The sequence below is a fragment of the Chionomys nivalis genome, chromosome 11 (genome assembly GCF_950005125.1).
Source record: "Chionomys nivalis chromosome 11, mChiNiv1.1, whole genome shotgun sequence".
NCBI classification, from domain to species: Eukaryota; Metazoa; Chordata; class Mammalia; order Rodentia; family Cricetidae; genus Chionomys; species Chionomys nivalis.
The window spans coordinates 59710658-59726542 of record NC_080096.1 but is presented as its reverse complement, the minus strand read 5'-3'; the positions used below and the strand labels follow the sequence as shown (position 1 = coordinate 59726542).

The window sequence follows — 15885 nt, the reverse complement described above, 5'->3', positions numbered from 1 at the left end:
ACGGGGAGCAGGCCCACGTCAGCCTTAGTCTGTCCTACTCTGGAGCCACACGTGGCACAGCTATGGGGGCTCCTGACACACGGCCTCCTGGAGGGCGCTTTGTTGTCATGTGTTGTATGTGTGTTTCCCTGTATTGCATTTTCTATTTCCTAGATTTTGTTCCTATCCCTTTTCTTGATTTAGACTTTTCTTTAGTGAAATGCCTCTTGCCTCCTTAATTAATTTGGGTAAAGAAATAAGAATCGAAACCTTGATGGTGTCATTTGAAAACGTCACTGTTGGACCTTTCTATGTCATTGTTAATTGAAAGTTAATTTCTTAATATTTTCTGAAATACATTTCAATTTATTGCTCCAGTTTTTCTAATGTCTCTTTTCATTTTGTGTGTAGCCCATCTTTTCTTGTTCGAAGTTGGGGTCCTACGGTTCCTTCTGGTGACCCCTGTGTGGGCCGCAGTCCCTGTGTTCTGTTTTCACTAGATTTCTTATTTTGCAGACACATCCACACACCTCGCCCTTCAAAGGCTACAAACCCGGCTGTTGGCTTCTCTCTTGAGAAATAGAGGACACAGGCTGGTAAAGCCGGCTTTGTATGATTATAATGATATAGTGGACACTGGGCACCTGCGAAACAAATACAGGTTTGCTTAGCTCAGCGTCCATGAAGACATGGGCTCCATTAGATTGGCCTATGAAGACCGCAGAGAATGATAGATCTATGGTAGGATCATGTACTGGAACAAATGAGCATACAATCCAGACAAGAGGAGAGACTGGGTGAGGGCAATAGTACCATCTTGGGGACCAGTCCCTTAACATTTGAGAGGAGTAACACGATCCATATCCACACCATACCAGCTAATGGGTACATATGGTGACTATTATTTCTCATTTGGTGTGTAGCCCATCTTTTCTTGTCTGTAGTTGGGGTCCTACGGTTCCTTCTGGTGACCCCTGTGTGGGCCATAGTCCTTGTGTTCTGTTTTCAGTAGATTTCTCATTCTGGAGACACATCCACACACCTCACCCAGCTACAAACCCAGCTATTGGCTTCTCTGTATGAATCCTACCTTCAGCATGGTCAGCTATTCTTTTCTTAAAAGAAATCTCCTGGACCCCCATACCCTTTCTCTTTTCCCTCTCTGTTACACCTTAGAAAGATCTCCTTCATGGGAACCAGAGCACCAGAGCTGTCTGGTCAGGGAAAATTGTTGTCACGTTTTGTCTTCTCCCAAAGGGCTGCCCATTGGGCCATGCCTACAGCAAATGAGTTAACACTGTGATAACCGGCGTGTTAAGCACATGCTGTTTTGTACTGGCATTGGCTGGGAGATAGACTTGCTGCCATAGCAGGTCCTGCTTTCATAGATCAGGAGAGAGAATGGTATTGGGAGTCTGCTTCCTCGAACTAGGAGGATGGTGGGGGAGTTAAGAGGGGGAGAGAGTATGAAGGAGAGGAGTCAGGTCTGCTTAGTGGAGAAATAATTTAGGGTTCCAGACTCATAAATAATTGGGTGCAGCAACCAGGCAGGGATAACATTATAAGGCTTTGAATGACTTCTCTTCGTGTTTCCTAGGTTCGTTGTCAGGTTTTTTTTTTTTTTTTATCACTATTTTAGAAAAGCATTTCCAAACAATTGTGCTGACATTGCAGGGTGGTAGTTTAGCAGTCTGAGATTTTTCAGGGACACACATTTTATCGATCCAAGGTTCTTAAGAATTCAGTAAGTCCGTAAATGAATATAAAAGACAGTTTCTTCAAACATGAGGATGTAGAAGTCTTTAGCGATTTTGAAGAAATAAAATCTTATGGCTTTCTTCCTTTTCCTGAAGATGTAGAACTAATTAAGTAGTTAGTAAAATACTAAAGCCCCATACAATTTAACAACATTCAAAAAGAATTTGAAAGTCGGCAGCAACATATCAAACTCTTTAACATTACTTATGAAAAGCAGATCTTAATAAAACCAAAGCATAGTTCTAAATCAATAACCAATGTTCATAAAAGGTGTTCAACATGGACAAGGCAAGATGAGGTGGTATGACCACCTCTTAGGATATTATTGCTGTGACTCTCTACTGTCCACTTTCCTTCTTTCTCTCTGTTCACCCTGTCTTTATGTTCTGGGGTCCGCCATTTCCCTTTTGTGTGTGTTGTTGGTGCTGCATCTCATGCAGACTGTCTAGTGTCTGTCCTAGCACTGATGCAGCACTCAGCTGCTGCATCTCATGCAGGCTGTCTAGTGTCTGTCCTAGCACTGATGCAGCACTCAGCAGTTGCAACCCTCTCGCTGACTCCTTCCTCTGTTGTGAATGCCATGCAGCAGGATTCCTCTCCTGGGTCTCAGCCCTGGCTGCCTGCACTAAGGCTGAGCAGGTCTGCTCCAATGAAGCACTTCAACTTCCTCAAATTTAACATGCTTTATATACTTTTCTATAAAAGCTTGAGGTAAATAAAAGAAAAATTTTGTGTTTTGTGGTGGTGTCCAGCTTTACATGTGACCTTGCTGCTGCATGCTATATGGTTCAAAGCTCAATGATGCTTTCCTATGGGTACTTTCCTTTGCAATGCCCCTCCCTGTGGGCCCTGTCTCGGTGACTCACTGTAGTACAAACACTTCTCTCTAATTGCTCTTATGACAGACTTTGTCTTCAGGTCACCATGACCTTTGTCAATACGGATAACTTTTCTCACTACCACTCTATGCCTTGGAAGCCCAAAGTGTAAATAAAAGCGTATTTGAACTGTATGTTTAAGGTCAAATATTAGTCTCCAAATGCTAGAAGTACTTTGACTTTCAGCTGTGATTTCCTCGAGGGTTTTTGTGCAGCTATCACTGTGGAAGCAATCCAAGGTTAATGTATAATCAACTCTGATAATGAGTAATACACCTAGAGCCAGTCAAATCTTAGTCTTCAGTAGTATGTTCCTAAAACACTCCTCCACTAAAACTGGGGCTACTTTCTAGGCACCTTCCTGTAAAAGTAAAAATAGAAAAAGAATCGAGATGTAATCTTTGAGAGTCCAAATCAATCGTCAGCTGAAATGTTTAAGATAAGTAATTAGATATTTTAATGAATATGGTATTTTATTCTTAGTTGAGAAACGACTTTGAAAATTGTTTTATTTTATACATGTTGTAAGTAAAACGAAGTCCAGGTCCACACTTCTCGAGTTCACCATCATTCCTTATCTTAACCCAGACTCCTTGAGTTGAGATATTAAACAGGAACAAAACTTGGAGATGAGCATATAGTCCAGGTATTTCCAGAATGTTCTTTATAGCCAGCCAAGCCTCCAGAGTCACTGCAGTGAGGATGGGAAGATGGGGGACAGCATCCGAGTCCATGGTGCTACCTCATGGAGACCAGTGCTTTGCCTTGCTATGAAATTCTGCTTGGATTTTAAGGGAAAGATTAGAGTTGCATATTCAGTTTCTCACGTATTGTAATGCAAAGACTGTTAGCCCAGGGAAGGTGCAGCCTTACGAGCTGAGAGGGTATGCAGGCTGGTTTGAGGCTGAGTTGTCCTGTCAGGCCTGTTCCTATCATGTGGTGTTGTTTGCATCTAAAGGGTCTTCTGTCTTTTTCTTAAGCCTCCAGAGCGAAGCTCAGCATGATCAACACCATGTCAAAAATCCGTGGCCAGGAGAAGGGGCCAGGCTATCCTCAGGCGGAAGCACTGTTGGCAGAGGCCATGCTCAAGTTCGGCAGGGAGCTGGGTGATGATTGCAACTTTGGTAAATAGCCTTTGTCATTGTAGCTCCCCCTGGAGGTTACAGTGCTGAGAAGAAGCGACTCTAGAGATCATTATCCAGCTATTTTATATTTTAATTCTCACGTTCAGATTTTACACATGAAGGCTAATATCTAAAGTGATTTGTCTAAGGGCTTTTGTCCTCTTCCTCTAAAGGGACCCCAGCCTTGACAACCGTTTTGGCAGACATGCCCAGATGTCTTGGCACTTTGCTGGGTATATCTGGCAGGAGCTGGGTTTGCAGACAGAGTGAGCAGTCACAATCAGCATGATTTGCCACCCTGCCACCTGGGCTTTCTCTGATTAATCCGCTGCTCATTTGTATGTGGTACCTGATTCTACTGCCCCAGGCCAAATACCATTTATTTCATCTGCTTTCTCCTCTGGCTCTCAGAGCCCTAAGCACCTTCTCCCTTCAGCCCTCCCCATTGATGTGGGGTCTTTCTGGACCCTAGTTCTCCATGCTTGGTGTCTGCTTCTGCTAGAAAGCGTTGAGTTGTATCTGATCTCATATTGCTGAGAACTAGCACTAATCATGGAGGACAGAGCCTTCCAAAAGCTGCTCAGAGTAAAGCATTGTGTTATTGGTAAGGAGGTATATTCCTCCCCGGAAAGTGCTGTGGGACCTAGTTGTCAGGATGGTCTGCAGGAAATAGAAAAGCCACTGTTACTTTAAGAGCCTCATGGTCTCTCTCTTTGTCCCTGCTGTGGTAATAGGACAGAGACAGCCCTTACATTATCAGCTTGAAGGCCACTATTGCAAAGACACCTCATCTTTGTTCTTCATGGCATGATGTCTTCACTTTCCCCTCTCAGGTCCGGCTCTTGGTGAGGTAGGAGAAGCCATGAGGGAGCTCTCGGAGGTGAAGGACTCTTTGGACATGGAGGTGAAGCAGAACTTCATCGACCCCCTTCAGAACCTCCACGACAAAGATCTGAGAGAAATTCAGGTCTGTGTAGTTTGTCTTCCCAGACCCACGCAGGTTCTCATTTGTTCAGGCGGCACTTACTGGGTTGCACAGCAATGGGCACATGAATTCCCAGCAGCCCCCACAAGATGGAAGGAACCAAAGACGGAAGGCTTCAACCTGCTCTAACAGCTGCAGCTCCACTGCTCCCCCTGGGCATTGTATCCACTCCTCTGGGTTTAACTTCCGGGTTAAAGCAGTATTGACACCATTTCTTTTCTACCTAAAGAAGTCCTTTATCTGGGAATTTGTATATTTGTTAATGTGAATGATGGGTTGGGCTGATGCGACCCTTAAATATTAATTGTACTTTCTGTTAGCTTGAATAAGTAGCTACTGTATCACTCTTAGACACATTTTCATGATTGTTGTTGGAATTGAGAAGAAATAACCACCCTTTCTAAAACACACAGAACAGTTGAGCTATTTCTGATGAATTCAACTGGCTTTTCCTCTGACTGTGAGTTCAAATACTTTTTAAGAACAGTCCTGCCTAGGAGAAAACCAGGTAGCTAGGATAAGAGCACGAGCCGAGGATAGGAGACATGGCCAAGGAGGGCTGTGGAATATCACGTGTCCCTCGCTTCCCAGGCTTTACTACTCCTGAATGTTTTATCTTCTTCCCTTGTCCATACACACTAGGAACAAGGGAAAGTCGTTCTTTCTCTTCTTCTCTATTAGTAATGGAATACTACAGCTATTAAGGGAAAAAATGCTATTAATCTTTAAGAAAAAAACAAACCCTTATTAACCGAGTTCCTAGAAATTCTGGGAACCTTACTACAGATGATGTGGGTAGGGATTGAAGCAGGTTGAGGGGAGAACATTTGATGAAATCTCTTCCAAGGTCACTTGCAGTTTGCATTTGTGACTGAGCTGTGTCACCTGTCCATGGAGAGGTTTAGAGCTAAGTCATCTGCCCCCTAAAAACCACCTCTGTCAAAGGGGGCCTGTGCTGAGATGTGGATTCCTAGGCTCAGCCCTGTGTGTTCTGACTCAGGTAGTCAGGGGTCTATATTCTCAATTGACACATTAGGTGATTCTGGTAAACTAGATTAGTCAGAAAAGAAGTTTCCTTTCTTCCATGTTTACCTCAGAGAAGGGGACTTTCCCCTGCTTTCTCTTGAGGAAGATGGCGTGTAGGCTCTTGTGTGGACCCTTTTCTTAAGGAGGAGTGTGTGGGACATGCATACTCACAGCCCCCTCTTGTCATTTGGAAGAGGAGGCATACTTTAACTTGGCTCTAGCTCAGAAATGCCAAATCAAAAGGACACTTGTTATTTCATGATTCAGTTCTCATTTTGAATTATTTGTAATGGTGTCAGTCCGCAGTTAACCCCGTGAAACGGTACCTTTCCTGATGCATGTGTCTTTGTTTCTCTGGTGAGATCCAGCATCAAGCACAGCCAGACTCATTTTGGAGGCTACTCAGGATGGAAGGGAAATGAGGCACGAGCAGACCTTTTCCATAGGATGCCCTTTTGAAGCATCTTCTTGCCCTTACTTTTTCAGCATCACCTGAAAAAGCTGGAAGGCCGGCGCTTGGACTTTGATTACAAGAAGAAACGACAAGGCAAGATCCCAGATGAAGAACTTCGCCAGGCCCTGGAGAAATTTGATGAATCTAAAGAAATCGCCGAGTCAAGCATGTTTAATCTCTTGGAGATGGATGTAAGCCACTCTCCTCTGGGTTTTCACTGAAGTTTATCATATAGGCACAGCACTGATACGTTGAAAAATACATCGCGTAACAAGCTCCTGTCTGGTTACGCTGAGTGATGAGAGCACATGGATGCTTGCTTCTTTTGAATCATTTGTCATAGAGTAGACATAGAAATGGCAAGTTCCTTCTTTATCTTGGAGGTTTGATTCGACCAGAACTTTGTATATTAATGAGTGCAGAGATAAAGAATGCCTATGACAACCCATTTTTAAATCCAGCATCTTACAAATTATAGTTTAAATATAGAACACATTTACCTGAAGTTAAGAACGACAACTAAAGTGTATGGAGAATTTGTATCCAAAATTATAAAGATGGAAGTGAGGTTGGCATTTTTGTCGAAAAAGTCATACAAATTGAAATTGATGATTATGGCATAGGTACTATGTTCAGGCATGGTTGGGGTGGTTTCAAAGTTGTTTTGGCATCTTCAGAGTACTGAATTATCTCTCATGGCTTGAGACATTAAATTCTGTTGAGTTCTTCCAGCTGTAAAGACACCTGAACAGTCATTTCTTTTTTCACACATGTAGGCATCAGAAAAGCCAGGCTTGCTCTCATAGTTTATATCCACCTTCCAACCCAACAATTCAGCTGTGATGGTTGCAGCATTTTCCATACTCGTCACTTGCATTGGCAAGGAATCTTCAGAGAAAAGCACAGGGCTATAGATGCAGGTAGTATAGGTGTTGTATGCTTCACTAGAGATCAGGTAAGAAAAGAAAATTCACCGTTAGGGAGATGATTGAGGCTCATATGTCCTTCATATACCTCCTGGAAGTTGGGGAACCAGAAAATTGGAAACATTGTTCAGGCTGAGTCTAAAGGCTAAGAATGAATGCTGGTGATGGATTAATTCATTCTGTGGCCAAAGGCTAGAGAACCTAGCAGAGGTAGAGAACAAGTCTTAGGGATGGAAAGCTGGAAGTTCTGATGTCCAAAGGCAAGAGGAACTGAATCTTCAGCCCCAGGAGAGAGGAGACTGAATCTCTTTCTTTTGCCAGTTGCTTTATTTAGACCCTTAATGGACTGGGCAGTGTACCATGTTAGCTATGCACAGCTCATTCTCGGACAATCCTCCGTTTCAAATGCAAATCTAGTCTGGAAGCCTGGAAGCGTCTCCACTGACTGGCTCAAGAGATCATGCTTCGCTAGCTTTTTGAGAATCCTTTAAATTAGCCGTGTTGTCACCCAAAATTAGCCACCACATTACCTAATCGGTTTACCTCTTAAAAGGCAGGGAAGGTGTGCTGAACACACGTAGTCCTCATCATCTAGAGATGTCTACAGATGACACCTAATCACTCCAGGGTGTGTCCTTGTACCCTGCACCCTCAAATTCCTAGGACGGCGTTCATTGCTTTTCTTCGCTTGGAGGCTGCTACTCAGATAGTTCTCAGCACAAGACTCCTAAATGTTAGGCCACTTAGAATATTCAATAATTGGCTTTAAATGCCACTGGGATCAGGCTAAGAGGTCAAAAGATTTATTCCATCCCATGGTACCGAAGTGAGAAATCAATTTTCCTCTTTTTCACCAGCAGTTATGAGAATGTAAAATGATGCTTAGATTTCATGTTGGCTGCTGCAGGCAAGAAGCAAAGAGTCCTCTAGTTATTCAATCTTTCTTTTATAGAACCTCAGTGAAAGAAGCTATATCCTATCCAGAAAGTTCATAGTTAAGCACAAAACTGTTTAGTGAAAGCAGTGAGACCTTCTCAAGGATACTCTTTGCTTCTCCGTATGGCTCTACATGCAGGGTCCTAAGTATAAGGATGTTCTCTGATCCTAAATCAACTTAGAACCGGAAGATCCATGTGTGATCATGGCAGGTGGCACAGTCATTGGCATCCCCAGCAGCCGGGCTGCATGTTGTACACTGCTCCAAGATCATAGCCTAGTAACTGAAGCGCCATCTCCCCATTCTGCAGATTGAACAGGTGAGCCAGCTCTCTGCCCTTGTACAAGCCCAGCTGGAATACCACAAACAAGCAGTACAGATCCTGCAACAAGTCACTGTCAGGCTGGAGGAAAGGTAAGTTACACTTCCTTGGGGTTCTCAACTGCTGGAAAATGATGTGCAGAGAAACAGAAAAGAAAGAGTATTTAGAGATGAGCTTCCGCCCATGTCCTGGCTGATCCAGCACAGGCACCGTGAGCTGACTGCCTGATTTTATTTTGCACTGTTCCTTGTCTTGCTTTCTTCTGACTCAAATCCTGTGTTTATGAGATGCTGATGTATCAATTATATATTTGCTGCCATGGATGGTGCAGTAGAATTCTGTTGATCATGGCTCCTGGGATTTCCTGAGTAATATTCTGTATGGCTGCCACGCATAGGAACACTTTGAAGGAGCTCTGTGGACCTAACAGTTGAGCGGCACTGTGGCACTCAGGAAGATGATGTAATGGCCAAGGGCAGAGCACACAGGCGAGCATAGCCTGTTTGGAAGCCTGTGTCTTTTCATTCTTGTTTTTCTTGAATGATAATACAGCTGTCTGCTTTCAGAGACGACTGCTTCCCTGTGCCTGTTCAGTCTCCTCGCAGTGAGATGCACTAGTTTCTCTATGTGAACAGGACTCTTGAGTTGTGAGGTATAGCCTCAAAGGATATATGCTATGACCCTGTACAATAATACAGGTGTGCCTTGACTAACATCAGATTGAATTATATTCTCATAAAGAAAAGGGGTTTAGTACCCCTCACCTCCAGAACAACATAGCTTAGTGTTGAATGTACTGAAGCCTGTCCGTCATCTATTCTGTGATTACGTGGTGAAGCAGGATTTGTGATGCCTGGAACTATGAGAGGACATTACACTACATGTTACCAGTTTAAGAAAATACCAGAGTTTGGAGTGCAGTTCTGTTGCTCTGGAATCCCGTTTGTATCACTATAGAGTCAAAAGAATGTTGAAGTGAAGCAGGAGCCTTAGTAACCATACTTTGTTTAGCTAGGTGACCTTATTGCTAACCAGGGACCTTACTATTCTTTCTTCATTTAGCTAGATAAAGGTGGACTGTTTTTTGCTAAATAATTACATCAAAGGATTACATAGCAGCCTTTATTTTTAATATCACGCCCAGAGTAAACTCTCCTGGGTGATCCGTGCCTGAATGTCCAGTGCAGTCCCGTGCTGCATCCAGGAAGTGTCACCTGCTTTCCACTTTGTTCTAACTGGCCTTCCCTTCTCCTTAGAATCTCCCTTCTTCATTTGATATTTTATTTTTGATATAAAATCTTCAATGCACCTTTGTGGATGTGTGCCTAACACTGAAGCATCTCTAATGGAAAGGCTTAAAACCCACCTATCGGAACACTACAGCAACACTCTGTGCCTCTCACATCTGTTGAAAATGAAGGGAATGTGTTCTTTTTGTCCCTATCAAACATGTTTGAAATAGGTATAATTCTAGAACTGTCGTACCCTCAATTCCGCACCTTAAATTTAAATAGACATGTCTTATTGAATACCTAAAAATGGGAACGATCTGGTGATGGGCAGAATGCACAGGCTTCCCCTACCTTTCGTGTCTTTATTCCTTCCCCAGTGTGACCCCTGTCTGCTCATTCCTATCTGCCCATGACCATCCATCCCTCCCACCCAACCTCCAAACCTGCTCACATCCTGCATGGAATAGCTTTCTTTCACATATTCTCCTGTAGACCTGTGCTCTCCCTCCCAAAACTATGTTTCACCTTCTTCATGGATAAGTGAATTCTCCACACCTCTAACCTGAGCCCCATGTACTCTGAGCTCTTTGTGGAGGTCCCAGAGTAACAACACTATTGTCTGTAGTGGTCAGCGGCCTGCTCTCCCCTCTACAGTGCACGCTGCTTTGGGGCAACAACTGTGTCTTGTGCACATTTATCTCCCTGACCCTAACATGCTACATATTAGCATAAACTACTCTGAATGCAGGAGTTGGAGCTTGAGAGAAAGGATGGAGACCATGAGGACAAGATGAAAGAGAAGCTTCCCAGGAACACATTGCATGCCTCGGGGAGACCAAGGTTCTTAGTACATTGTCCACTAGGTCCTAGCAGGTTTCTAAGTGGGCCTGGCAGTTCCTGGAAATTGTTGCCTTCACTTTTTAATTGGCTTTATAATTCTCTGCACCTCTTGTCTTTGTTGTACAGAATAAGACAAGCTTCATCTCAGCCCAGAAGGGAATATCAGCCAAAACCTCGAATGAGCCTAGAGTTTGCCACTGGAGACAGTACTCAGCCCAACGGGGGTCTCTCCCACACAGGCACACCCAAACCTGGAGGTAAGCAGTGGAAGACTACAGATCCCTTTTCCTGGGGCTTGGGCACACTCGGACAATGTTGAGAACATTCAGAGCATCCCGTTGTTTCCCCTGCACAAGAGCTGCACAGCAAGCTGCTCTTCATGAAGGATTGTCAGGTCGGAGCCCAGCTCACAGACATTGCTGTCCTTGCCGCACCATCCCGCCTTCTCTCCCTTCTCTCTGAAACGTTCTTTGCTTTGTGTTTCCTCTCATGTTCTAGTATCAAGGACCTCCCACGATGCTTAGTTATATTTTCTTTCTTCATATGGATTTTAGAGAAAAGGTTTCTCTGTGTAGCCTTGGCTGTCCTGGAACTCACTTTATAGAATGTACTAGCCTCAGACTCACAGAGATCCACCTGCCTCTGCTTCCTGAGTGCTGGGATTAAAGGTGTATGTCACCACCGCCCAGCTAACACTTAGTTGTCCTTCACCCCTACCCCCCAATCTGCGGTTGTAAATGATGCCCTGATTTCTCCTTCCCTTCCCTCCTTCTGTGAGTCTGCTAAGGAGACGGAATGCCTCTGGGCTGTGCTCACACACACACATCCCCTATCACCCACAGACGGTAGCTCCAGGAAGCTTTGCCTGATTGATTGTATCACACACACACACATCCCCTATCACCCACAGACGGTAGCTCCAGGAAGCTTTGCCTGATTGTATCTGTAGATGGATAGATTACAAGTCTCAACTCCTGCTGTGTTTTCTGTTTACTCTCTCCTGTAGAGCAGTCCATCATTCTGTGAACTGTGGGCAGCATGATGACAGCCACCACTGTTATCAGTCCCAACTACCCACTTACAAATCAGACCCAGGTTTTCTCTTCAGGCATTTCCTGCTGTGAAATTGTCTAGGTTAGAGAAGGAGGAATCCGTCTGACCCTGAGTGTGGATGTTGGGGATGTGCAGCTCTATCCCATTCTCCTGTGTCTCCAGAGACTGATTTACTGCAGTAGCAAACTCTTTATAACATGCCGTCGTGAAGAGGGGAAGAGGGTGAAGTCTGAGCTCTGTGCATAGCTCGGAGTGCCCCGTGTTGCCCCGTGTGGGGCCCAGACAGCAGTGGTCCTGGAGTTCATCATTGGAATTATCTATGACTGCACTTCTCCTCACCCAGAAACAAGGCATACATTTAATTTTCTACTTGCTGACTTCTATAAATTAAAAAAAAAATTGTATTGTTTCTCCTTTAAGACATCGAGCTAGTGTGGGACCCATAAGTACTTTCTTTCCTATATTTGTATTTGTGTGCATGCTATATTAATGTTTATGCATTTAAAATAGATCCCTTTTAGGATACAGTCCATTTTTCATTAATTTATCCAATATATATTACATTATTCTTATAGGCTGTGGCTCTTACACAGTACTCATGTGTGTTTATTACACACCAATTTACCAAACACAGACTATGATTTTTAAAGCTTTTATCATTTAATGACACAAACATTTAAGGCAACTTCTGTTAACTATAATTTTGGATGCAGAAGTCAATGAAATGCTCAAGCCAGGTCCAACAGAGAGAAAAACCCTGGGCCTAGGGCTTTCTATTGTTACTGCAATTCTTAATAATCTAGAGTTGTTAAAGAATGAAAGCTGAGGTTTTAGTATATTGTCTCTAGCTAATTATACTATTTTGAATCTGATGATATTTAAAAGTACTAAGATGAATGGATTTGGCCATGTCTGTAATTAACCTTAATTTAATTATAAACTCTTAAGCTATTGTTTCCTCATCTCTCAGCATTATCAGGAAGATAAACCTGATGAACTCTGTTATAATTGCTACAAAAATACATGTAACAATATTTCAATACTAGAAATAGCAACCGAGAATGTTCAACAACTCATAAAGCTCCACATAGGAACAGCTTTCTGAACATAGGAAAGCTGATAGGAGACAAATATGCCCTGGTAGTGGATGCCAAGGGAAGACGAAGATGAGAAGGGAGATGAGTGACTGGGAAGGCAGTAGAAAGCCCGGTGGGTGGAGCAGGCAGTGCGTGCCGCTGGTTAAATACCCCGTGACTTCTTAATGTTCTCTCTGCCTCTGATTCTCAGGTGTCCAGATGGATCAGCCCTGCTGCCGAGCCCTGTATGACTTTGAACCTGAAAATGAAGGGGAACTGGGCTTTAAAGAGGGTGATATCATCACTCTCACTAATCAGATTGATGAGAACTGGTACGAGGGGATGCTTCACGGCCAGTCTGGCTTTTTCCCCATCAACTATGTAGAAATTCTGGTTGCTCTGCCCCATTAGGAACCTTTGCTGGCTGGCTCACCTCGTTCTGACCCAGATAGTTACGTTTAACCACTGCTTTGGTAATGCCGCTTCCAACACATCATGAGTGCAGGCCGCAGTGGATGAGTCACCAAGCCCACACGTGTCCTGGGTTGACCTGTGTGCTCCTACAGGAGACCCGGTGATAGACTCTATCTTCCAGAGCCAGTGGGCCTGGCCTATGCTTTAAAACACCCGGAGACTAGCCAGTGGTCCCAGAACTGCTCTTTACCCAGTTCTCAGGCGGCTGTGGTTTCTGACAATATACACATGAGCCATAACACAGAGAAAGTCTCCTCATTGAAGATATTGTCTCTCACCCAGGGGTCCTCTCAAGGTCTCATGTTCTCCATGTACAGAGGAGAAAGTCCTTTCTGTTGCACTTTTCCTTCCTAAATGTGTGAGTCACAGAATTGTTGGAGAAAACATCTCCCACCAGCAAATTGTCTGCTGGTCTAAGCAACTTGGGCTTTTGGTGCCCTCAGCAGAAGTATTAATTGTTCAAAGCACTTTTGTTCTCCTACATCTATCTATCTATCTATCTATCTATCTATCTATCTATCTATCTATCTATCATCTATCTATCTATCTATCTATCTATCTATCTATCTATGTATCTATCATCAACATCATAATTATCTATCTATCTATCTATCTATCTATCTATCATCATCATCATCATCATCATATCTATCTATCTATCATCTATCTATCTATCTATCTATCTATCTATCTATCTATCATCTATCTATCTATCTATCTATCTATCTATCTATCTATCTATCTATCTATCTATCATCTATCTATCATCTACTCCTACTTCTGAGACATGCCAGTTTTCTTCCCTCCCTGCTGTTCAAGCACTGTGGAGGGGGTTTCCATTTATTTCTGAGTGAGTGGGTGAGCATTCTGTATATTGTCTGAAAAGAGAAAATTCTCCAAGATGAATTGGGAGGAATCTGATGTCCAAGCTCAGATTCCTTGCTGTACAGAAGCTGTGTATATACATAGCCCATTTCTGAAGAATACAGGAAGGGGGAACAGCTGTCTTCCCTTCTCTGTTTATTTACCCAGGAATCAGTCCACTTCCTGAGTCCCTTCGCCACAAAGACATAGGAGAGAAACACTAGTAAGCATTTCCCACATCTTCATAGAACAAGACATAGTGACTGTCGCTCCTTCCCACTTTTATCTTGTTTGTGTTCCTTGAACATCATTTGTGTATGTTCTGCCCTCAATGAGGACCAAATAAAGATGATTTTGTGCTTAGCAGTTGAAGGTATGTGGCTGCAAATAAAATCCCTTTCTTACCTTAGACATTACTTTAACCCTTCTATTGCATCTTCATTTCGTGTGTACAGTGCTGTGCAAGCTGATCAGTGTTGGGTTTTGTTTTGGTTCTTGTTCTCCCTTCAGTTGTGGAAGTCCCGTTAGGCACCCAGAGTTCTATTTATCTAGCTGTACAGGCTCTCTCTGAGGTTTAATGTGCTGCTTCTGATGTGCCACTTGCGGTAGTGGATCATGTGGAGTGAAAGGCAAATCTTCCTGCTTCATGTATGAACTAACCCATGGGAAGCATTGCTGTTTCCAATAAATGCTGCTGAAGACGAAACAGAGGGTTCTGCCTCTTCCTTATTTGTCAGTTCCTTGGTCTGACAGTGGGTGAACTAAGACTCCTGTGGTCTCCATTGCCTGTGAATGCAGCCAATCCAGACCTGGTCCCCACCTCATCTCCAGTTTGTTGCATAAAGGAAAAGTTCCAGAAACAAGAGATGAACTACTTTAGGCAATGGCAGCAGTAATTCTAGGAAGGATATGAACTAGGGGGAGAGGATGAGGAAGAAAAGAAAGTTACATGACTTAACAAATTGTGATGTAAGCAGAAGAACATATTGTTAAAAAGAGGAAATAAAATATGTTGGCTAGACGTTTGGCTTTTTTGTTTTTAATATTCCTTTACTTTTAATTTCATGTATGTATATAGCAAAATATCATTTCTATCTCCTAGTCCCTCCTTCAGCCCCTCAAGTGTCCCCAAACATACCTTTTGACCAGCTTCAAACCTTCAAATCCAGTTAGTGTTACCATGTGTGTGTGTGGGTATGGGACCATGCACTGGAGCATGGGGAACCTACGCCTTCCAAAAAGAAGGATTCTCCCTTCTCCAGCAATTATCTACTGCTATTAGCTCCTCAGTAAGAGGTAGGGCCTAGAGATCACTCACCCATCCATGTAGAATTTTGGTTGGCTTGATCTTGTGTAGATCTGGTGCAGGTTCCCACAGGTATAGAGAGGTCAGGCTTGAGATAATCTTATCATGTATTTCACAGCTTCCCCTACATCCTTGGCTCATGCATTCTCTCTGGCTCCACTTCCATGATGCTTCCTGATGGTAGATGTGTTAAACATATGTCACATTTAGGGCTAAGCACATAGTCTCTTATGCTTCGCACTTTGATCATTGGTGATCTCTGTGTTAACTACTGTCAACTGCAGTCGGTATAAACATAAATATTTAGGAGACATTTTGACAGCATGACCATTGAGAAAAGTAATAATAATAGGTTTCAACCTAGGGCTTGTTACCTCAGCAGATACGGGTTTTTGACCACAATTTAAAAGTACAAAGCATGAAATTCCCTCCTTTAGAAAAGGCCTCAGATCTAATTAGAAAGTGATTAGTTACCCAATGACATTGGTACCACTGCCACACCACTGACATGTCTTGCCTGTAAACTGATATTACATCATTCAGGACCCATCACTACATAAGGCCTTGATGCCCTTTCTCCTCTGGAAGGCTGCATCATACCTTCTGGCACTGTGAAAGCTAGCCAGTAGGGAGGAACTCTGCATGCCAGCT

General features: G+C 43.3%; 1 protein-coding gene across 1 annotated transcript in view; it reads left to right on the top strand.

Annotated features, from left to right (window-relative positions):
• Positions 1 to 14638, top strand: part of Sh3gl2 (SH3 domain containing GRB2 like 2, endophilin A1) — a 171179-nt gene extending 156541 nt beyond the window's left edge. The window contains exons 4-9 of the mRNA XM_057785222.1: positions 3596 to 3739; positions 4573 to 4706; positions 6237 to 6395; positions 8378 to 8481; positions 10588 to 10718; positions 12802 to 14638. Coding sequence (XP_057641205.1) covers positions 3596 to 3739; positions 4573 to 4706; positions 6237 to 6395; positions 8378 to 8481; positions 10588 to 10718; positions 12802 to 13001 — 872 coding nt within the window. The 3' untranslated portion in view covers positions 13002 to 14638. The remainder of the gene's footprint in view (positions 1 to 3595; positions 3740 to 4572; positions 4707 to 6236; positions 6396 to 8377; positions 8482 to 10587; positions 10719 to 12801) is intronic.
• Positions 14639 to 15885: the final 1247 nt, after the last annotated feature.